The sequence below is a fragment of the Hoplias malabaricus genome, chromosome Y (assembly GCF_029633855.1).
Source record: "Hoplias malabaricus isolate fHopMal1 chromosome Y, fHopMal1.hap1, whole genome shotgun sequence".
Taxonomy (NCBI): Eukaryota; Metazoa; Chordata; class Actinopteri; order Characiformes; family Erythrinidae; genus Hoplias; species Hoplias malabaricus.
The window spans coordinates 17,539,940-17,564,883 of record NC_089820.1 but is presented as its reverse complement, the minus strand read 5'-3'; the positions used below and the strand labels follow the sequence as shown (position 1 = coordinate 17,564,883).

At 37.0% G+C, this 24,944-nt stretch overlaps 2 protein-coding genes across 2 annotated transcripts; both read right to left on the bottom strand.

Annotated features, from left to right (window-relative positions):
- Positions 1–1,811: 1,811 nt before the first annotated feature.
- LOC136678403 (cardiomyopathy-associated protein 5-like) lies at positions 1,812–15,520 on the bottom strand. The gene is made up of 13 exons (XM_066656461.1): positions 15,402–15,520; positions 9,641–13,361; positions 8,876–8,971; positions 8,559–8,792; positions 7,869–7,891; positions 7,479–7,600; positions 6,684–6,818; positions 5,418–5,564; positions 4,998–5,145; positions 4,747–4,880; positions 3,951–4,065; positions 2,801–2,977; positions 1,812–2,547 (listed from the first exon to the last, which is right to left on the bottom strand). Exons 1-13 carry the CDS (start codon positions 15,518–15,520, stop codon positions 2,295–2,297), a joined length of 5,424 nt encoding a protein of 1,807 aa, XP_066512558.1. The 3' UTR covers positions 1,812–2,294.
- A 1,176-nt stretch (positions 15,521–16,696) lies between these two features.
- LOC136678679 (poly(A) RNA polymerase GLD2-like) lies at positions 16,697–24,185 on the bottom strand. The gene is made up of 15 exons (XM_066656770.1): positions 24,086–24,185; positions 21,967–22,135; positions 21,195–21,305; positions 20,858–21,101; positions 20,250–20,364; positions 20,049–20,140; positions 19,878–19,941; positions 19,717–19,783; positions 19,397–19,473; positions 18,928–19,056; positions 18,632–18,675; positions 18,377–18,513; positions 17,676–17,767; positions 17,305–17,384; positions 16,697–17,111 (listed from the first exon to the last, which is right to left on the bottom strand). The coding sequence occupies exons 2-15, from the start codon at positions 22,101–22,103 to the stop codon at positions 17,037–17,039; spliced, it is 1,464 nt and encodes a 487-aa protein (XP_066512867.1). The 5' UTR covers positions 22,104–22,135; positions 24,086–24,185; the 3' UTR covers positions 16,697–17,036.
- Positions 24,186–24,944: the final 759 nt, after the last annotated feature.

The window sequence follows — 24,944 nt, the reverse complement described above, 5'->3', positions numbered from 1 at the left end:
TTGTGGGTTACACATAATAATAAGTTAATGGCCATTGGAGAGAAATGTGAATAAAATGTGCTCATATAAAATAAATCTTTAGTTCAGACGGTCTAATATCAGTACATTTACAAGAGCCGCTCAGGTAAATCCAACACAGAAATAATATATAAATTTATATCAACACAAAGTGAAAACAGCCCGTAGTCGGCAGAGAGATAGCATGCAAAATAAAAAAAACATTAATGTAGAGGTTACTGAGTACTTGCTCATTATCTCGTTCAGTCTGAGTTCTGGTTAAAAATAGCTGGAAAAAATAAATTTGTCTTTTGTTTGAGTAAATTATTGGAATAAATATTAAACTGACACAAATTTGTGAAGCTTTTTCAGAGACCTGCATGAAAGATTTTCTTTAATCATTCCAGTCCAAACAGCTAGCTGTTCTGGTTTATACAAACAAATCATTCAGAGACATACGCCTACATATTAAACAGTGCTGAAAAAACATTGACAAAATTCACTTCATTTCACTGCAGGAAATCTGCTTCAGAAAGTGTGCATTACTGCAGTAACACAGTACTTGTTTCAGTCACTGTTCATTTATTTACCTCAAGTGTTGGAAGGCTAATGCTAAAGCTAATGACATGGCTGTAGATTCTAAACTTGCTAACAGAGTTGATGTTTTTTTTAGATCCTTTATACTGGAGGATGACAACCTCATTATAGCCCAGATGGGTCTTAATTGATGACAGTGTGAGTCATACCTTTCAGAGTCCATATTTTAAATGTACTGTATAATTTTTCTTTGAAGGTCACGTCTAAGTGTTGTGTGGGATTAATCTACCAAAATGAGCTTTTAAGTCTTTTAAGAATGGTATACATAAATTACCCCTATATATAATTATTGGGATAATAATTGGGAGAAATAATTATTGGGATGTGGAACAATAAAAAATATGGGATTAAATAATTAAAGAAGGTTAAACTGAACATAAAGAAAAAGAGTGCCTATTAAAAATAAAATTATACACTGAATATACATTTAAACATAAACTCAAATTTAAGAAACTGCATTCAAAGGTTTCATGGCTAATAGGCACAATATATAAAGTCACATTCTTCCCCTTGGCACTAGAGAAAAGGTAAACAAAGAAATTAAATATAAATTAAGCTATTAAGCAAAAAAAAAAAAAAAAAAACTAAAACGTCAACGAGCCAGAATTTAATACATACACTGGCCAGTAAATGATTTTCTGCCTTTAGAAGCAATTTTGGACAATGTATGAAGTTCAGAGTTACAGCAGCATCTGCTGGACAAAACTCACCTGGGCTCTCTGAAATCCAAATGATCTAGTTTACCCTGTTCATTCATTGTCCTGGGCATTAAGCAAATTCTTGTTTGCTGTAAGCTTCCATCAAAATATAGTGATTTCCATTCGCCTCTAAAACGTCTTCAGATGTTTGTTTACATCACTCATATTTCACCTCCCCTGATCAGTACCATGCTACTGAAAGAAAGCACAGACTTTAATCAGGGAGTGGGTAATCTGGATTGGAATAGAGTTTGAATGCAAACTCATAACTCTGCCGAGTGCATAGAAATAATGTGTTATTAAGAATGTTGAAATATATTGTTAAAATAATTTGTTAAAGTAAAAGTCAAAACAATAAAATCAGTAACATCTTATTATTATACACCTCTGTACAGCACTATTTTACAGAACTGTGCAAAGGTCAGTGACCATTCATTCGTTTCCAGCCAAAAGTGCCACTAAGTACAAGCTATGCATTTGCAGATGATCATTCTGATGATGCATAAAGAAGCAGAAAGTGAGGTTAAAAACCTGAAGTTCAAAAAAACTGTTACCATTGAGTAAACAGGACTTAAATCTTTCAATTTTGAGAGACAGATAAATAAACAGGGGTTTAAGTCCATACTTGCACAGTGAGAAAAACATGCAACCAATGTCTAAGGAGGAACTTTGTATAATGTCTGTTTTGAGAGTAAAATCAAAGAGTGGTTGACATCTCTAATATCTGCCCAGTACTGCATGCCCAATAATCTTTACTGTTGTCTTGTTTCATTTTAACTACTGATCTTATTTAACAGAACTGTTCAGGTATTCACTGTAATAAATATGAAACCAACAGTAACCCTACCATACTGAACCATCTTTAACTACCAAAATGAGTCTTGAAAATAACACCAGTCCTCTTCCTCCCAATACACACCCAAACCCACACACACAGACACGCACCACAGTCTGGCATGAGTAATCACAGAATCAAGAACATAAAGCTAGAACCTTGGCAAGCTACCAGTGTTTGGCGAACTCTGGCACCTCCGTGGTCATCTTGAGCTCCAGAATACCAGCGCTCTCCAGCACAAAAACTGGACTGCAGGGCTGAGTGAAAGACTGCTGGAACGAGCCCAGACATTGACCATTCTGAGCATTAAAGAAGGCCAGCCGGCCCTGTATGAAGTCCAGCAGAGTACCAATACGAGCAGGAACATCCACCACGAAGATATCCGACTCCACGTTTTCATGAAGCAGCTCAAACCTGCAGCTGTGGTGATGAAGGGGAACAATGGTGATGAGTCATGAGATACTAGAAAATACTGATGAAACAAAAGAGACTTAACTCAATCAGCATGTGTTTGTAAATAAACATTTTAGAGAGCCTCTTTGTTTACAGGACAGTAAATAGTGTGCGTTTAGTTGGCAAAGTGAATATCGTAAGTATTTTTGATACTTTAAAAATATAATTGGTGCTTCCATATTTTAGGTGGTACAATACAAGACAATGTAAACTGGATAACCTGATTGATGTTGGTACACAGTGAAGGCACCAGGAGGCGCTGTTGTCCCCCACTGTGCTGTTCTTCGGCGCTGTCTGATAGGCTACTCCAATGCGGTAGGCCTTACAACCAGCAACCACCGTTTCCCAATAGTGATACCCAACCAGAGGCAACATCTCTCCCATCACTGCTGGACACCTGCCGAGAAAAGTATTGAAATTACAATTGTAAACCTCAACAGACGTTTACAAGCCTTTAAAAAGTGCAGTGTATTAATATTTTTGACTGAAGTGGCCACTTTATAAGAAACTACTGCTATATAATGCTGGGCGGCATGGTGGTGCAGCAGGTTAGTGTCGCAGTCACACAGCTCCAGGAACCTGGAGGTTGTGGGTTCGATTCTCGCTCCGGGAGACTGTCTGTGAGTGTATCTGTGTTGCCTTGTGAAGGACTGACGCCCCCTCCAGGGTGTATTCCGGCCTTGTGCCCAAAGATTCCAGGTAGGCTCTGGACACACCATGACCCTGAACTGGATAAGCGGTTATAGATATGAATGAATGAATGCTGTAATGCTACAACCTGAAGATTATAAATGTATTGACTGTGGTTAGTGTTCTCCCCGTGTGGGTTTCCTCCCATTGTCCAAAAACCCACGTTGGTAGGTGGTAGGTTTGTGTGAGTGTGTGTTGCCCTGTGTTCTGAGCACTGTTGATTGTAAAAGTGTCCTTGGGTGTCTAGAAATGCACTATATAACTGTAACGGTTAATAAGGTATTCCACATTTTTCTGCTGAAGTCTGTAGTTTTATGCATCAAAAACAATAATTAATAATCTGTATATAACAATTGTAGTTCTATCTTCTTGTTCTATCTCAGAATTAAGCTTACTGACTTTATTAATATGTCTGTGTTTATTACAGAGTTAAATGATTTCACTTCTGAATGACTGCCCTATTCAGTCCAGGTTAAAACATGCCCATAGCTTTAAAGTGAATCACAGAGTCTAAATTGATAAAATGTGTGGATACATGGAAATATGTTGATATGACAAAAAGAAAAATGTATTTATTAGTAGTAAACATAAGTATAATAATAAAGGCATGGCTGAAAACTTGGCTGTAAGCAATAAGTGTCTGAAAGAGGTGAAATGGTTATTTATGAGATATATCTTACTCAATAATTGATAACATCTCATTGTAGGTGTCTAGAGGATACTCCACTGAGTTCCTGTCCTCCGAAACCTTAAGCACTGGATTCACGGTTTCGTTCAGTAAGTGGAACCTGGTACCTGCACGGTTATAAAAGCAACAAGTGCATCAGAAATGTGTAGTAATTTGTAGCCTTTTTCCAACCAGTATTTGGATATTAAATTAGAGACTACCCTTAATTCTTTTATTTCCAGTAGAAGTTATTCATTTTTCCAACATCAGGGAAAAGCATACAGCACACAATTATTAAAATTAAAACAACTGCATAACAACATTTTCAAAATATCAAAATAATGTATTTCAATGTTTAGCGTGTACGCATTTAACGACGCCGAGGTTAGAGCTCTGGGCTTGTTACTACATACAACCTCAGATTTCAGATTCCTGGTTTTAGGATTGTAGTTCAAATGTTCTATAGCCTTTTTACAGTAACTGTTCCGGCACTGCTACACAGCCTTTCAAGATGGACAGAAAGATCTGAGGAAGTCTTTCAGAACTGAACAAAGAGCGGAGAATTCACATCTCTTAAAGATAAACGTTTAAGTAATGTTCATTTGATCTTTTTTTTTGTGGGTCTGCCAAAACGTGCATGATTGCTAGGAGTCCCCCTCACCATAGCTTGAAATATACTCTACATTCTTATCTACTGAACTTAGAATTTGACAAGTGCTTATGTAGAGATGGTTTTATATTATAATTGAAACAGATCAGAACAATATAATGAAGACTGCTTAAGCACTAGGCTGATGATGGGGTCTGACCTCTTGTGGAGATAAGGGCTGCCTCGCTCTGTTCACTGGCTCCTGCTGCATTCACTGATTTGATGTAGAAGAGGAAGTTCTCATTGGGTGGTAGAAGGACCTTGTGCTCATTGCCTTTTATCCCAGACACTGATCTGTGAGCAAAGAATGATAGGTTTTCATTGATGTGGGTCTTGTAACCGTGTCTGGAGCAAAGACTTTAGCCTGCTATTGTGTATCTGCGTGAATTGGATGCTGTTTGTGGTGTATACCTTAGACCCTCTCCTTCCATGGCGTACTGGCGGCAGTACTCCAAAGTGAAGCTCTCTACAGTGCTGGGCTGTGCTGTGTTCCAGCGAATTGTAGCAGAGTCCCACAGCACCGTACAGGACTCAGGATGGATCACTGGAACCGAGGGGGCTACAAGGATGCACATAGTCAAAAAATGAATTCTATGAATATATGTTAAAAACGTAATGTATCCTGAAAGCTGTACACTGCAAGTTAAAATGTGTTAAATGTTCTATATTTAATCTTGTGATTGGGCAGTCATTGAATTTACAGGTTTTCACCATTTACCACAAGGTTATAACAGTACACTGTTGCAGTTAATGTGAGTTCTGCAAAGCATGACATTTAAATTTCACAAATAGCCACCGTCATGAATGCTTACTTAGTTTGAACCCACTGACCTGTTTTAAAAGACAGTCTTTCACTGGGTAGACTGCAGCCAGTGTAGTTCACCGCCATCACCCACACCTTATAACACTTATCTGGCTCCAGATCTTCCAGGTTACAGTAACTCTCCTTCACTGTCACTCTGTACTCCTCAGAGATCACTGTGGTTCATTTACATGGTGCACAAAACAACAAATTAGACCTGTGAAATTCATAAAAAGCCTTACAACTGCACAGTAATAATAATAACATGACATGACAAATTTGAGTACATTCATTCATTCATTATCTGTAACCGCTTATCCAGTTCAGGGTCGCAGTGGGTCCAGAGCCTACCTGGAATCATTGGGTGCAAGGCAGGGAATACACACTGGAGGGAGCGCCAGTCCTTTACAGGGCAACACACACACACACACATTCACTCACACACACACACACACACCTACGGACACTTCTGAGTCACCAATCCACCTACCAACGCGTGTTTTTGGACTGTGGGAGGAAACCCACGCGGACACGGGGAGAACACACCAACTCCTCACAGACAGTCATCTGGAGCGGGAATTGAACTAACTGCTGCGCCACCGTGTCGCCCCAAATTTGAGTACATGATTTTCATAATGGATAATATTCACATTTATTTTCCACACTTATTAGTTCTAGTCTACATTGCAATTGTTACAATGTCGGGCACTTGGCAAAAATATATACTGCACACAGTAAATATTCCTCACATTATAATATTGACATTTTTTCATAATAATATTATTTTGAAATTAGTGCTGTCAATATTATCGTGTTAAAACATGTGATTCATCTGGGAACCTAAATGCATTTTCAAAGTTTTTTTAATGGAAATGAACAATTTGACCAAATTTTGTCTCTCCCCCCTCCCCCTCTTGGTTGCCACAAAAGTTTGGCACTTTTTTCTCATGCCTCGCTTTATCCACACATTAATCTCTTATGAGGTTGTTGAAGCTGGAATATTGAAATGTTTTATTGTCTGAGCTCTGAGCTGCATGCTTCAATTTTCTCAATTAAAGCCTTTGTCCGAGTTTCGTCATGTTTGAGGTTAACTCCCTGAAACTTTTCCTCAACAAACTGAGATTCGAATTCAAATAAAAATATTTCATTATATATATATCCTTAAATAATTATATTAACATATTAGCCTATTACTTCTAGATGAAAAAATGATTTAGCATCCCTTACTTGAAAGTATCAAATTTTAAAGATTCTTTTAAAGTACTCCCATGAATTCTTGGCTGCTCAACTCTCACCTCCTTGTGGTTCCTCCATGCAGTAGACCTGGAAGCAGTCGATGATGTCTCCTTCATTGATTGTCCAGTACACGGTGACAGAGGTACTTGTGGCAGAATTGGCCTCCTGAGGCTGAATATGAGGTTGCTGAGGCACTATAAAAACCAAGAGAAAAAGAAATGCTACAGCTGTACTGTTTCTCAATACCACATTTTCTATGGCATTAAAAACAGCCTGTTTGAATTTGCTTACATTGTGGAGTCACAAAAAAACAAAAAACGTATTATTTACATCCACCTTTTTTGTCTACAGCAGTTTAGCTCCAAACACTAACTCTTTTTAAGCAGTATTTCAGCCTAGACTGCTTTTTAAATGATTCACAGTTCAGGGCTGTCTATCAGAAATAAAATATTTACATGTCTATGTCTGTTGATGTCTGTTTAGTTCTACAGGAAAAAGAGAGAACAATACTATAATGAAGCTGAAGAATAATTTGGAATGTTTACATCTATTAAATCTAAAGCACCAAATAAATAACTATATTAAATTGAGCCGTACCTCCTTTAAAATATAACAACTACAAAAATACAGGGCTCTCAAGTTGTTCTCATTGTCAAGCCATTGATATATCTTTGGTAAATTAGGATCAAGAACATGTCAGCCAATCTCACTGCTTGTGTTATTGAAATGGAAGGATACATTAAAAAACCAGATGCTTTTCCACTGTCAAAATCATTTGCTCTTTTATGCAGGGTTTTCTGTTTTTATCGCTCTTTGAAGGGGATCTTTTCCTTTCAAGGTTTCCAAATATTTACCTGGAATAACTTCCCGATTTTTCCTCTCGTTTCCTTTGGTGCCTTTGGCGTAGTCTTCAAACACAAGGAGACCTCGAGGGCCAAGCTCAAGCGACATGGTGGATTCTAAAGCTGTTTTTAACCTGCCACAAAAACAAATAGCACAATTCCAAAGAACAAACGTTTAATTCACTGAATAGATCCCACATGGCAAACATTCATCTCAAATTCAGCACTACAGTGCAGCATCGACAAGCAGAATTAAAAATTATCAAAAAAACCATGCACTTCAAAACATGGGTGGGCAATAAAATTAACACTTGTTCACTGCAAACAAAGTGTGCAGACTATGCCATGCACTATTAAAGGGTTTGGTAAGAGTATCATATGTGCAATACACTCCTAGGTTACCTTGCATCAATGTCTTTGTATGACTGGGAATGGAAGAAAGAGGAATGATTAGCAATTAACCCCTGCTGCAGAATGTAATTAATAGACTAAAGAACTCACTAGTGCTCACCAGCTCCTTACTGAAATCATAAGGTACACTTTTGAGATTATTTTTAAAAGCAGTGGGATCCATATTTTATTTTTTCAGTCAAACTTGAAATTCTGTGTAAGTTATATTTCAGAAAGAGAGTAGACATAGGATATTTAAGGTCCCATTTAAAAGGAAAATCAAAGAAAAATTTTGCCAGAAATGATAAAAGGGATACAATGGAATACTTTACAACCTACCCCAACTGTAAATTTCAGAAAAACAGTACTTAAACCTTTGAAAGGTATCCACACTTGTTTTTAACATGTATTTCTGACCATCCTTCCTCTATAAGAACACACCATTATGGGTTTAAAAGAATGTGTAACTGTGTAAGTAGGTCAACATTAAATACAGAGCCATTTTTATTTAATATTTAGTTGTATTATATAATATGTATGATTTCTACTTCTTTTCATGAGTAGAAAATTAATATCTTGTAAATTATGGAGGTTTTAGCAATACAGTGTTTATTAGGTATGTTTACAAATAATTAAGAAAATAAGAAATTATATTAATAAATAATTGATTATATAATTAAATATTTAATAAAGTACACTCACAGATACAAATGCAAAGTCTTCCTTCTCGTCCATTTCCTTTGTGGTCTTCTCCATGGTCTCTTTGGCTGAGTCGATGTTAGCTTGGAAAGAGACTATTTGATCATATAGCTGCTCAAGCTTGACCTTCTTTTCATCCTCCATTGTCTGAGACATTTCATTATACTGATCCATCACAAGCTTCAGCACCTCCTCATTCTGTGCTTCCATGGCTTTCTCACTGTCCTTGCACTGCTCCTGTGACAAAAACAGATGAGATTTTATTTTACAATTTTGGTCTTGGACATGGTATATAAAAACTTGCTTGTGCATACATATACCTCCACTGAATTGTAAGCCAGCTCAAGTTCAGATACCATGTCTTCAATATTTTCTGATCTTTCTTGTAACAGTGATATCCAGTTACTCAGTTGATCCTGAAAACAATGAACAGAAAATTAACGAGTTGTATAATAAATCATAAGTTACTGAACTGTAAAATCAATGTAACTGACAGGATGTTTCTATATTTGTGCATCCCAAATAGATGTAAATAACTATGAGAGGAAAATGCCAAAGACATTCAACGTTACATATTTTTGTGTTTTTTACAGATGCAAATGCATACCCTTAAGAATGTTCTAGGGAATAAACACAGCTTGAGGGATTAATCATAAATCAGCTGTTTATTTTGAGAAGAGGTGAACTCTTCAAAAGTCATTCTGAGTCAGGCTGACTCACAGTATGCAGAAAACTCCATATGCAGCAATCACACGGATTGCAGATTTCACATTGTGCTTCCAGGGTCTGTCTAAACAAGTTGGTTATGTTTAAAAGCTTTAGGAAACTTATTATTTTTACAAAAAGAAACAATATTTCTATAGTGATGACAATCAATGGCTCTGCATCAAAAGTAATAATGGTTAGTGACTTCACAGTCCAAGTTTCCCCAAGGGATCCTGTTATGCAGGTCAAATGTCAGGCTGATGTCATTTCGATGATGTCATGGAGACTTTTCCAGTCACAGCATAGCATCCTCTAAATTACAGGAGATCACAGAACAGGGCTTAAGCAGTTAGGAATGATTGAGGAAAACATGACTTTACCTTGATGTCATCAAATGCTTTATCCAATGATGACACTTCATGCTTTTGGTGCCCACCATCACTCATCAATATCGGGCAGCGGCAGACAAGGCAGAATGCATCCATTGGTTGAATTTTAATTTCCTCGATCAAATGTTCAAACTCGGACGACTGGGTACCTTCCAAGTCCTCAATAAACTCATAGCTTGCTTCACTTGTCTGCTCTGCAGATTTACCTTGGAAAAAAGCAAGTTCTTGATCTCCTTCGTTCCCTACAACTACTTCTGATTCTGCTTGTCCTGCTTCTTGCTTATTGACCATCTCATAGCCCAGATCCTCAATGATTTCATTGTTCAAATCATGCTCATCTGTTTCACGGCCAAACCCTGAAAGGTCTTCATGTGGGCTGAAGCTCCTCAGGGTTGAGAAGAGACCTGTACCCCTTTTCAATTTTTCTTCTACAACAAGGTCCTCATCATCTTCTCTGATATATTTTGGTAGTTGTAAAGGTGAAACCCTCATTGTTGATAGTTCCTGAATCTCTGTTGGAGGGGGAGGAGTTGTGGGCTCCAGAGTTCTCCATATATTTTCTTTATGTGTATCTTTCAAAAGTACTTTTTTCGATTTAATCTCACTTCTACCTTCCAATTCTTGCTCTGTATCATTTTCCACTGCAGCTGCAGGGTGTACTGACTCAGGAACCTTACCAATAGTTTCTCTTATCTCACTGTCCTTCTGTTTGTGCATCACCTCATTTGGTACAATTACTGTGGAAGAATCTTCCAGGCTTTCTGCAGCAGGGATAAGTGAAACTGTTTCAGCATGTTGCTCCTTGGTTTCTTTTCCTTTTTGTGATTCTTTTAAAATTGCATCTACCAATTCGTGCTTTTCTTTCTTGCATACCTCCTCAAACACGGTTACTGCTGGTAACACATCTTCTCGTGGAATAGATGGCATAGAGGAAAGTGCCACAGGAGTTTCCTTTTGGAGCGTGCTGATTGAAACACTATCTCCAGCAAGTTCTCTTAATTCAATCTTTTTCTCCAGGATATTGTCACTTGTTGGTAACTTATCTTTAAGCTCAACAACTTTCTCTGTTGTTTCTGATTTCTCTTCTAAAACTTTCTCAGTTGTAGACACATGCTTAAGGACCTCATTCAGACTTCCAACAGGCAATGATAAATCTTCAATTTTATTTTTCTCTTTCGGCACTTTGCATCTTTCCGGCATCTTGCTTGGAATGGCTGTTTCTCCTGTACTCTCTTTTTCCTGTTTTGTCTTTTCTGTCTTGACCTTGTGTTCTAAAACTTTCTTTTCAGTCTTGTCTTTTTGCCTTAACAGCAATTCCTCTGTAGCTTCCTTTTTAAGATCGCTTTTAACTTCAATGTCTGTAGCTTCACTTTTTATCATAACATGGTCATCCACCTCTAGGGCCATAGATTTGTCAGGGGCTTGTTCCTGCATCTTATTTTTGATGTTCACTTCATCTACTACAGCATGCACCTGCTTATTTTCATGAATTTCAGATGCACATGGCAATAATGCTGGAGTAACTTCCATTTTATCTTCATGCTTAGCAACCGTTATATTCTCTACAGAGTGTGTGGTCTTTAACTCCTCAGCCTTTTCATGTACAAGGGCTGTACTCGTTAATACCTTTTCATCTTTATGAATCTCCTTTTGACTGACATCTTCATGAGGTATAATTAGCACTTGTTCATTTGTAGTTGACACAGAATTGTCTTTTTTCCTTGCCTTCACCACTAAATCAAGTTCAACATTTTCTGCTGACTTACTTTTATGTTGCTGCCTTTTGTCTGATGCTTCTTCCTTAGTAATAACAGTTTCTTCAGCTTTAACTATGCTATCACTTGCCTTATGAATATCCTCTGTGCCATCCTGCAAAGCAGTTTCTATGGTTGTATTACTTGTTTCTTCGTGTTTCTGTGGTTCATCTTTCCTTTTAATCACTTTGTCTTGCACTACACCAACAGGAACATGACGACGGCCATGTTTTAATTCAACTTCACGTTCTTTGTTTGTTCTTACAGTTTGCACTTTGATATGTTCTTTCAATACAGAACTTTGTAAATCCGTTTCGTGTTTTAATGTTTTTGGTACCTCAGCAACTTTCTGGGGAAGCTTGTCAACTGAGACAACTTTTGCTATTGCACAGCCAGTTGCTGTACCACAATGAGCACCATCTCCTAAAGCCTCTGAAACATCTTTCCCTCTTGCACATCCAGTTTTCATTACTTCACCTGATCCACAGTCTTTTGAACAATCTGGAGGTTCAATCTGCCCTTGGATTGCATCTTCTTTGCCCTCTAACTCTGATTGACTACCATCCTCTTCTGTCTCAGGTTCCTCCTTGACACGAATTAAACATCCAGTCATTTCAAATTTATTCTGTGGCCATATCATTCGATCACCCGCTTTAGAGTCTACTTCTGGTGCGTCTTCAACTACTGTACTGTCATCTTTTAAAATGAATTTCTCTAGATAGCCATCTGCATCATCAGAGTCAGAAAAACGTCTTTTAAAGGATTTTTCTGATACGACACTTTCTACATCTGAGATGTCATCATCTTTCTTCCTGTCTCCTACTGCATCTTCATAAAGGTCTGAGTAATGAAAGGACATTGCTCTTGGCTCATCAAGGAGATCCTGGTCTATGATTTTGGGAGGCCCAGAGGGCAGATAAACAGGAATAAGTATGCATTCCTGACTGCCAAACAAAGTTGCACCGCATTCCTTGAGAGTTTTTGAACTTTGTCTTTCTAAATGTTTCTTGTCTAATTTAGAGTAAGATGGAAGTTCAGTTTCTTTATGACAACTTGCTCCATAAAACACTTCATCTAGATGTTCACTTGCAATTTCTACATCACTGATAATGACAAAGGAGTCCTCAATTGCGTCATTGACTTTTTCTTTTTCTTGAGGCACCTGAGGTTTCTCTTGTTGGTCAGTTTCTATGAGCTCAGGTTTCTCAGAGATATCAACTGGTGCATTTTGATCTAACAGTGTGAATTTCTCCAAATAGTCCAAATCTGTCTCTTCTTTCTTTTGTTGATCATCAGCAAAGGCTTGTAATGAGTCCCTCTGACACTCATCTATTGTTTCTTGACTGTCTATGGGTACAGCCTCAGAGTCAGTTTCAGTGGCTGCATTTTCTGAGGGCTTGCATTTGGATTTGATTTTTGGTGAGTCCTCCAAATAAGACAGATTTTCTGGCAGCTCAGTACTGTCCTCCTCATCCACTGTAGGAAGTTTTGATGGCACAACAATATTGAGGATTTCAAATCCTTCAGAAATCAGGTTAAAGAGTTCTTGATCCTTATCTGGCTTAATTTCTGCTGATTGAGAACCATCTGAATTTTCTGGTCTTATATTTGGCACAGACACCTCAATCATTGCAGGTCGTTCTTCTCCTATTGCTGCACCTGACAATCGTCTCTTAAATCTGTCACCCAATTTTCCTCTGCTTGTTTTTTTCCTCCTCTTGATTTTGTCTTCATCCATTATGATGACAATATTACCCTGGGTCCCTGATCCTTCCATGCTGAATGCATCTGATGGGGAACTGGCCTCTGATGCCCATGGGGTCGAGCACCTGCTGGAAGCTGTTTCCCATACAATACCACTGTCCTCACTCTGAACTGTCACCATGGAGAAGGATGGGTCCACCATAAGGCACTGGAGTTTGGGCTTCACGGCTGGATCCTGGACAACTTCTTTTAAACTGTTGGGAAATAATTTTAGTTTAACTTCAGTTCATAACAGAAAATGATCATTCTATGAATGACGAGTGACATGTAAGTTTACAACATCTGATGAATCTTATAAAAAAATTCTTGGTGTTTTTCTAGATTAAATATATTAATTAAAATTTAACATCAAATATATTTTTTCCCAAATACAATATCAGTTTATTCTTTGTTCTGTACAACTTTTATTCTAATAACTTCTATATCTGAATGTTTGAATGCGATTATCATGTTGAATATGAAAAACGTCATGTCACATCTGCAACATCACTGATGTTGAAACTTTATTCTTCTGGTGAAACAACTATTTTGATGCTTGTTTCTCACATGAAATATTAAAATACAACCAGGTCAACTAAAACAAATGGAGTCAATGTTCTGTTTGTTTATTTAAATAACCATAGCATTAAAAATTAAAAATAATTCTTGCTAAAATGGTATTTTAAATCAGAGGTCAATTTTGCATAAAATGCCCCCCCACACACACACACACTTTTTTTGTATTGTAAGTAAGTTATAAATAAATAAAAATGTAGAAAAATCTGTTTCTGCTAAATGTGATTTAAAGTACACAGGAATATGAGCATGGTTCTCTGACAAGAAATTATTTCAAATCGGCAGAACAGTGGGCACCTATCGCATGGAATCTCTCAGGTAACAACTGATACACATGACGTAGAAAGTTAGACCATAAGACCGAAGTACAGCAACGTGAGAACAGCTCAGTAGTGATGAGAGCGTAACTAATAATGTTGGGTCACTAAGATTTGTAGCTCAGCAACTGATCTTCCTGGCTAGAAGGAACAACTGAATATATCATAGAACTGGTGTTCGGAGAAGAAAACTTGTCATTATTATGGAAAATCTGGTAAAAGTGACAATAGGACATATTGCAATGTTAGGGAATAAGCATTCAGTTAAACTAGAGATATGAGCTGAAAAATAATTTATTTTCATAATATAAAGACCTGGATTGCTGTTTTTAAATTACAGTTTTAGATAGGATATAATTATTGCAAAATTTCAAAGCGTATTGTTCATCCCACAATTTTATGAACCATAGGGACACTGAGGCAAAAACCCATGTTTTCTTAAAGGTCATAGAAATCAATACATTACAATACAATCATGTTCAGCTTACGGCGATTTATTTCCAGCCACTTAATGTCTATTATATGTGTTATATGAGTGTTTCTGATATTTTTTGAATAAGGGCATCAAACAGAACAGAGATCATTTACATATATCAATCTTAAAAGAAAAGTAAATTAGTATGATTTACACCCCCCCCCCCCCCCCCCACACACACACAAAAGCATGAAAGAAATGTAAAAAAATGACCAACAAAAGTGGGATCGCATGGTACAGACAATCTGTACCCTGACAAAAATTAATAATAAAATAAAATAAATAAATAAATGAATAAATAAAAACATTCATGAGCTGGATAGCTAACCCCTCAAATTAGGCTACATTTATAATGGGATTATTACATCATAAACTCCCAGTACACAGTGGAAACCAATAAAAAGGAAGCGAAACAAAAAGACCCAATAGTTAACACCTTTTTTTTTTTAGTAATCTCCGTCTAACGGTCTACCTGTGAACGTCATTGGATATTCAAATTTAGAGATAGAAAAGGCTGTTTTTCTACTCGTGTTCAAACTACATACTTTTTTGAGTATTTAGGAACTAATGAACAACAATTAATACTCGTAGTTTAAATGTAAAGTGAAAATACCCTCTGTGTCCAAAAGCGCATCTCACAATACCTAATAGAGATGTACTTCTAATGGTGGAGGAGTGTTGGGTGTGATGGTACGACGCTTGTCACGTAGCCAGTGTTTTCGCACTAATGTTGACCGTACGAACTACTAATAAGCCTTTACTTCAATTGAATGTGGAACAGAATAATATAAATTCAAATAGTGCCAGCTTTAGCATTGTTTTAAGGGTGAGGTAGACCTCAGAAGCAGTACTGTCGGTGTGGTGTGAAAGGTAAAGCCTGTTGTGACCTGTTGTGTAGTTCCTCGACCTCTTGGTCGTCGATACACGCCGCCTCCATCCCCTCTCCCTCAAGGCGCTCAACCTCCGGCTCAGTCCGGCCACACTCTGCTCCAGAGCGGGGCTCCATTATGTCCAAAAATGTCCAACTTCTACGAAGTTTAATTTGAAGGAGAGCTGCTCAGAGTTTGGAGCATGGCGAGTGGCGCGCGCTTCGCCTTACTCAGCGCGTTCTCGAAATAGACGCAGAATAATTCAAGGCGCGCCATGAGAAACAGGCTCTGAGGCCCCGAATGCACACACTACTTCACTGTTTCACTGCTCCGTTTTTCCGACTCATTTAATATAACGACCAGTCTGAAATGATGACCGGAAGAGTTTTCATGATTAACTATATGAGCACTGTTCTGTGTAATATGACCCGGTGGAGTCCTCCATGTTGTAAGGGGCAGGCCTGCACTAAACTGCCCTGCCAAGAGCTAAATTTACCCCCTACCATCCTCCTTTTTCACCCTGCATATGCCCCACTGAACCAACACTCTGTACACGCCATAAAACCAAGAGCAAATTACACGCACTGTATTTAATGATCATTGCACCTTCCAGTAATGTCAATTGTCCATCAGCAATGAAGATCATAAAAACAGCGTTAGTGTGGGTGCTTTTTAAAATGTTTACAGAGTTCAAGTGTTGAGATGTAAACAGTTATTCAGAGCGGTCTGATGTGAAATGGTGAATTATGTTCACTCACCAACACATTTCTTAAGTGGAGGTAGAAACCCTGCCACAATGTCTATAACATTGTTATTTACCATGAAAATAGCCAGTGAACTTGCTCAAATTTTCTGACTTTTAACATGTAATGTTGATCTGAGTAAAACTGAAATCGGTTTTCTAAGAGTACAATTTTGTCTTACATTTTGGTGTAGTTTTCAACAAATGCCTTATATATATTTTATTAATTTTTTTTTTCAAATGAAATCAATAATAAAATAATTGTGGGGCTTATTCCATAACATTTTGTGAGGTAGAGACAAAGTGTTTACTGGCTCCCATCACTGCACAAACGTCCCTCTGGAGGGTTCTGTAGGATAGTCATCTTGAAGACATTTTGAAAATGTAGTGGCATTTCTCTTTAAGGGATTTCCAAGTTTATCGGATGACTCAGCAGAGAGTTTTAAAATCTCTTTAATGTCACATGTGTTAATCTTGGCCTTGGTTTAAAAAAAAAAAAGCATGGGAACAAGATAGACAAAGTGGTAATTTTCCAAAAATTTAATCTTTTAAATAAACATTAAAAGACAGTACAAAATGTACAAACAGTGACAGAACAAAACAAGAATAAAGAACGCCAAACGTTCATAATTCAGTAACGAATTACTTATGTGAAACATATATACACAATACAGTTTTAGCCCCTTATTGTGGTCTTCCTAGACATGTAAAATGGTCAGAGATCAAACTAGGCAAAACCCCCATTTTCATACTAAGTCCAGAACTACCCAAAAATATGGCAGGAAAATGTGTGTAAAGTCTCCAAAAACACAAATATGACTGAAAATATTTTGAGTCCAGTGCTCAATTCTGTTATATCTTTTCTCAGTCCACTTATGTAAAATGCCTCTTGAAGGGGGCTCAGGTTTGGGTTATCTTTTTGGCCTTGTCTCTCTGGTGGGTAAAATGTAGTTCAGATCTTTCCTCACCTGTAACACCTGCCAGGACTATATATACAAAAAAAAAAAAAAATCCAAAATAAGAGAATTAGCCTTTCAGTATTTCCCAACATATCAAAAATATTATTCTAGCAAAAACATTTCTGAAGAATTATTTATAAAAGCCTTGTTTAAAAGAAAATTAAAAAAATTCTGTGAAAGAATAAATCTCAGGAACAGTCTACAAGTGTGATTTAAATACCTCTGTGAACTGTGCCTTAATGGCATCAAACTTCATTTTCTCATGAACAGCTCTGGCTGTGTTTGATCCATCAAATGGCTCTGGAAAATTACAATCATTACAAAATGGAAGCAAGTTGTTAATAATGTGCTCTCTAGAAGCAAGTATATGGTTCATATCCTACATGTTGTATGTATTTTAAAATTTCCTTGCCACATGTTTGATATATGCAAACGTGTTGATTTTCATTACAACACAATTAATTTCAAAGTCTGTACACAGCGTTAACATCTACTGCCAAAAAGTGAGGGGATTTTGGTTTACTCATGATATGGGCTCGGTATAACTACAATCAACTTCTACAAATATATCCAAAAATCTGGATATGTTACCCTCCACACAGACGAGCTTGTCTCTCCACTCCCAGGTGTTTGGTTTAGGGAGAGTTTTTGCTTCACGTACAGAGATGACATACTTGTCCCATCTGAAACACAAGTAGCAATAAACAGAGATTAAATCTGGCATCACAATGACCACAAGTACATTTTCTTATACTGTTATATGTATTGTTGATTTCGAATGTGTCAAAGTAAGTTGTTCAACAGGGCCTGCCAGGGGTTTCCAAAGGGCAAAAGTCATACCTGCTGCCGTCAGTCAAACACTGAAATGAAATGAGATCTTGGCAGGCTAGGAGTTAGGGGACTCCCCACCCCCTCCAGTGGTTCTTCTAACACTAACTTAAGCCTTAACTACTTGACAGCAATTACACCTGTGGGACCACCATGAATTGGAAGTGCATAAATACCTCTTTAAACAAAGCGCTCTTTTCAAACGAGAAACGAATGTAACACAAAGTATAAACAAATATTTTTACTGATTATAAAACAGTCATGAAACTTTTCTGTGGTTCTGTGCAGTGGCAACAACCTGTTTTGCAGGTGTGGTGAAATCAGCCTAGAGCTTTGTAAGTGTTGGCTAAAAAAAATTTACCCTCAAAAAGTACAAAATTGAGGTCTGTTCTTGGGGGCAAAAATGCAGTGAAAAGTTCTGTTTTTAGATGTGATTACAGTTTTCATGAAAACAAGATTCTTACTTGAAAACAGTGGCATAGTATTTCAGGAAGCCTAGGAATAGGTCTCCAAGAGATGAGTGGTTCTTTGATACAAAGGGAGGAATGCTCTTGGGCCCTTCTGGTACAGAGTGAATATCCATTACTGGGTTGAAGCACTCCTATGAAAATGTCAGTATCATATGAGTCCTTATCACAATCAAATTACACTCAATCTTTATTTTGCACTCTTGCCGTATATTCGATTTTCATAACAAATAAATTACCAGAACAACTTACTGGATAATCTTTCTGGAGGCAAGGAATGACAGGTTCTGGAAGAGCTACATGGAACAGAATACTGAATATTAAGAGCAAATATTATGCCAATCCTTGATAGTAATTAACAGATCTCAAAATAAAAGTAACAGCTTGCAGTTACAATCTAAACACTAACAAGGACACTTTCAAAAAGAGTGAGCATTTTCCTTAAATTTCAAGGAAAACTAAAAGCCCCAAAAGCACTTAATGTTTAGGAGAGCACGCTTCATACAGGCTTTGTATTATAGTTACAAATGTATTCTCATGACACTTACTCTGAAGGTAATGTAAGACCATCAACACCAGTGTGTAGCTACTAAGGGTTCCACGACTTGCATCATTTATCCTGTGATGACTGGCCCACTTTTTGATCACAAGGATAAGGGGACGAACTCGTTTTTCAACTAATACAAAAACAACAGAATGCCACAAGGTTGAATGCATTTTCTATTAAAGAAATTAGAAGAATGTGCCCTGATCTGTGGTTTTAAAGCAGATGTGGAGTGCATGCTTCACACTGTACAAACAACCCATGTATAAACACTACCTGTCTTGACTCTCAAGACTTAAGTCTAAAAATACAACAGAACATATTAAAACTGAAAAAATGATTCCATTGGTTTGGCCAGTTGTACCAATACTAGGACAGAATCTGTTATATTTTTATATAATAATTATACATTTGTCAGTTTTAAACCTTTCAATTACCTGAACAATAGTAAATTACATAAACTAAGCGCTTACTGTATGCATATGTCCGTAGAAGGAAGGTGTTTCTAATGCCAACAACATTGTTAACATTCAAATCAAACTCCACTCCACTGCAAAAAAAAAAAAAAAAAAAAAAGTAAAATTATTTCAGTGATTTTTCAAAAGATTTTAAATATAAAAAGGAAAACAGCAAGAACGTAAAACACTAAGTGAAACCAAGCATACAACGTTATAAAAAATACATTGATTAATCATGTTACAGTTATTCTACAAGTACAAATAATATTGATTTGAAATGCACTACACCCTAGTGTGCTGAATAAAGAAAGAATATCTTGTGTTCATGACTCTACCTGATTCGATGTGTGAACTTCAGTATGGGCACTTTTGCTCTGATGAGCTGAGGTTTCTCAATGTAAGCTGTGGACCAAGATACATAGCAGTTACAAAAAAAAAAAACTTTGTAACTTTGTAAACTGGGGATACAAATAAGATTGCAATGACAAGTACTTACACAATTTGAATAACAGCTTTCGTACAAGACTGAGTATATACACAGCATCTGTTCGCTGATTCACCTACAAGGAAAAGTAATGACAAGGAATAAAAATACGAATTCACAGTTCAGGAACAATGCAGCTCATTCCTTTCCAATGTCATATGCCCCGTAAACATGCCAACTTACTGGCCCATCTTGAACAACGAGGCAGAGATCAGCATCACTGCTACGACTACCAAAACCATTCAGAGATGACCCTGCTAAGAACACCCTGGCACCTACAACGATAGAGTTGAAGGACACAACAAAGGTCAGGATTAGTTCAGGGAAATTAAAAGCCCTGTTGAAAGAATGACCACAGTGTATGGATGTCAGAGGGAGACATACATGGAAAGAGTCCCTGAATATCTCTCTGTAACTGTGCCCGACAAGACTCCTTCCTCTCCAGGTCTTCACTCTGCTGCTCACAAGCTAGGAACAGCTCCATGATCTGCTGGCTCAGCTAAAAGACATTATATATGTCTATTACATTACACAAATGCCATTCGGTTCACCAAAGAGTAGGTGAAATACAGCACAGTTTATTCATTTGCAGCCAAAAAGAAGCAAACATGTTCAAGTCCTGGGTCTATGATTATCATCATCATATGTATTACCCATTACTAACACTGATCTAGGGTCAGGCTATATCAGTTCATGTTTTAAACCTCTTTCACACTTTTGAATCTGATGTAGCAGACATCACCACCTCCTTTTCACAGAGAAGCAAGCTTGCCAGGGGCTGAAAGTATTTTTCTCTAGATTCAAAATTTTACTGCTTTACAAGTGAATCCTTCTATAGTAATATGTGTAAATTAAGCATCAGTAGACTTATTAGTATCCTAGGATGCTGTAGAATTAAGTCCCAGACAACCAGAACCATCTGTCCATACAGTAGGCCTAACAGATATATAACTTTTACAGAAGACCTATTTCACCAGTTCCACAAAGCATACCTTATCTTTGATGAGGGATTGTGGCAAACTGCTGTTGGCATTCAGAAGGGATTCTTCCCTGAGACATGGCACATGGCCTACGGATTTTGAGGTGCTAGGGGTGTGCATAGGAGAACGAATTAAAGAGCAAGCCCCCATAGTTCCTGGGCTGAACCTGGACGTCTTGCCTGGATGTTCATATGGATGGGGAGAACCGACACGCTTCCTCTTCAGGTCATCTTCACTGAGGCCATCACTTTTTCTCCTACAGTATAATAACAATTAGAGTTTCTTCATTGCATGACAAAAATAATATACCAAAAACACATTAAACAGTTACGGAAAAAGAAAGCCTTACTTTCTGTTTTTGGTTTTTGAGCCATTTGGACTGGTCAAAGAGACATAAGGGGCAGGCTTCCATTGATAGGTCGGGATCAGAGGGAATGCATTCAAAGGTTGGCAGTGTGCACTGGGAGGAAGAAAGATTTAGAGTTAATCACAGTCCCTCACTCAATCAGAAAACCTTTCTTTCCATTTCTGTTTCTATACTTTACCAAACTGACTGGACATTGTTCAGGAAGATGTTGAAGGAAATGGTGTTAGTATATTTATTAAATCATATAAGTTTGTATGTCCTTATAACCGAGACTTTGTAATATATTACTGACTTTACACCAGGATATCTTTGTGTAGTAACAATTTCTTGCATACCGGGCTGTATATTTTCCCTGTATGTTTAAGAGGCTTAATCATAAATATTATTTGTCTCCTATCCTTACGTATGAACATGAATGTAGGAGACTACAGCATTCAGCCATTTTATGCTATTTGAGTGGTAACAAAACAAACAAACAAAAAACAAATCTACTGCATCTCACTTCTGTCACGACTTAAAACTCATCCATTTTTATGTCAGTTTTGTGGTCCAAAGAGATGTTGTAATAAATGAACACAAAAACCTGACAGAAAAAGTCCCAAACATAATTTAAAAAAATCATTATGTGATAAGGAGAGGAGAAACTTTGTTTTTATAAATTAATCTTTTGCCATTTGGAGCTGCAGTTAATTCATATCAGCCTGGGCCTAAACCATAAAATTTATGCAGTAAACAATAATAATCTAATACTCACTTTGTGTTAGTGAGGTTCAGATGTGACTCCATTTGTTGCGGCTGTGAGAAGGCATTTGGGAAAAGGCATTGAGTGAATACACTGTTAGGCCTTTTCTGCCCATGTTTATGGGGGAAGGCAGGAGATCTTGGAAACATTCTCCCTGGAGAGATGGAAACACATTTGCCACCTGAAGAAAAAAGACAAAGAGATAAAAAGACAGTTCTGCACAATTATGTTTGACATATGTTTATATTTATATTTACATTTTTGCAGTCTTTGGCTGATGTTCTTATCAAGAGTGAATATGAACTTTAAAAAATGGTGTAGATGGAGATAAAATGCAGAGTGAGGAGTATTCCACAAGGTATCACAGGATTTCCCTAAATCTCAGTCCGCTCCCTACTGAGGGCTGTTCCAGATTGATTAGAGTGGGCTATAAAACCATTCAGTGGTGAATTAATCCAGAGCACACACAGCAACCACATTCTATGGAAGTGCAACTCAGAAAGCAGAATGTACAAATAATATATGTTTTTCAGAAAGTTATTATATTGTGTCATTATCATCAGATGGTGGAGTCAGTTTTAAACACAGTATTTCTCAGTGTCTTCAAACAAACTCATGGAATTTATGATTGATGTAAAAAAACATCGTAAATGACTTATACATTTATTTCGTCCCAAATATTTTTTAACCATAATGCACATAAAAGCATGAGATTTTATGTATATTTATATAACTGTTGTGCTGTGACACACTCTGCCCCCATTACTCCAGCTTGGACGTGCTGAATGATCACTTTTGTAAGTCACTCTGGATAGGAGCATCTGCTAAATGCCATAAATGTTTATTTAAATAATGCAGCGCAAGAGACACAGACAACAAAAGCTTATATCAGTTGCCATGGCGATGATTGTGAAAATAAGTTATGTGTAAATTAATTGCATTAGGGAAAGGCTTTAAAAAGCATTTGTCAACACATTGCCACAACACTTGTATGCCAATGCTTGCTTTGTAAGACATTGGAGCATTTAATAAAAGCATTCCTTTCAGATAAGACTTGGTGTTGTCTTCCTCCCTCAAAATACTACCTTAGTTAACAACATTCAGGTCGTTTCAGACACAGCCATGGAGTGTCACTCCATAGTAGAGTGCTAGTGAGGAGGGAACGGCTTGGGAAAGGCCATCCGATTGTCTGGTTTGGGAATCAAACCCTAGTGACTTGTGTACGAGGCTGAGATGTTATCCACTATGCGTTACTAACTACATAAAAATAAATTCAAGCTAGAAATGCATATTAAGGGTGTATTAAGCTAAATTACAAACATTAACGTGTACAGCATTTGCAATGTTTTATATTTACATTAAAAACGCACATATTACACTTGGATTAAATGTAGTGCTACAAATGTCACTGAAATCAACACACAATGATCAGCCATAATATTATTATAATTACTACAACAGACTACAATCTATAATTATATAACTACAAAGTTCCCCGTGTAGAGTCAATGGAGCTGAGAGAATGAAGAGTGTGTGTAGAAAAAAAATGATGATCATAATGTTATGGATGGTCGGTGTACAAGTAGAATGATATATTTTGCTAAAAAAAACTGTTTACAAAATAAGGATTCCGCACACAGTAACAAACAGACTTAAATTCTTAGAGAGGAAAAAAAATATTGAACAAAGGACAGGTAAAAATGCAGCACGACTACTTTGGGTACATTTCTATACACAGATTGATCAGTAGGAAACAGAAGGACAAACAACACAACAAAAAGTTAGGGCCCTTTATCATGTTAGCAGGGTCAGCTAACTCGTATCTCGCCAATCTGAAGCAATTTAACTTGATTTAAAAGACAGACAGTCTGATGTCAGAGTCATTTCAAAATAATACAAGTCTAGAAAGCCTCCATGAAATGAAGCTGTTAACGATAATTCATTTTAAACACAAAAAGTGAATCATTTACTGTGCTAACTTAAACTCTCAGCTAACTCTTTCATTCAACATATTAAAATGACTTCGCAAAAACAAATACTAAACACTGTTAATGGACGGAAAATTTACATGTTAACTTGCGGAATTTTCTTTTTACAAAAAGTAGCAACAACGACATAAAACAGAACTTACTGAGAGAGCGGACAGAAGCAGCCGCCGAGCCGCTCAGCACCTAGCGTCTCATGAAACGAAAACAGCAAGTCGCTGAAACCACGGGATACGTCCAAATCCCCTTCATGCTCCCTATATAGTGCACTACATATGTCAAACACTTAAACCTTTACTCAGAAAACAAGGATAGGTGACCATTGAACACGTATCTAATTCCAAAATGGATATTTTCAGACACATTACTCTTAGTTGTGTCTTTATTATTTTACATAGTGCACTATGTAGGGAGGAAGATACTATTTGGTATTCTACCCATGGTCACGCCGGTTGTTTCTGCTTCTGGGTTAAAAGTCTTTTAAGAAATAAAAGTCGCCATTTACTGTCTCATAATCATAAACGTATATTGATGTTCTTAGGATAGCCTTAATTAGCACTACCTTTGTTGTTTTATTCATTAAGAATATTTTATACCAAATTCAAATTCAATATAATTTTTATTTTTTATAATAAATAGATATACTAATTACAATAATAATAATTAATTATTATTATATTATATAACATGGATAATCACTATTAGTACACAACAAGTACCACTTGTGGAAACATCGAGGACAAAATACAATTGAATAAATAAAATATACACGTGAGTATAATTGGGTTGATTATTATTATTATTATTATTATTATTATTTTTTTTTTTTTTTAAGAAAGTGCCAAAATAATGAAGTAAAAGCCAGAATGGTAGATACACCACTCTACAAAGAATAAAAAGTGTTGTAATACTGAGTCGCCTGTAATGGATAGCGCGAGTTCCGTGGAATACCCTGATAACGCTCGGAGGGGGGCGTTGTCCTGTGTGATGCTATGTGGGCTGGAA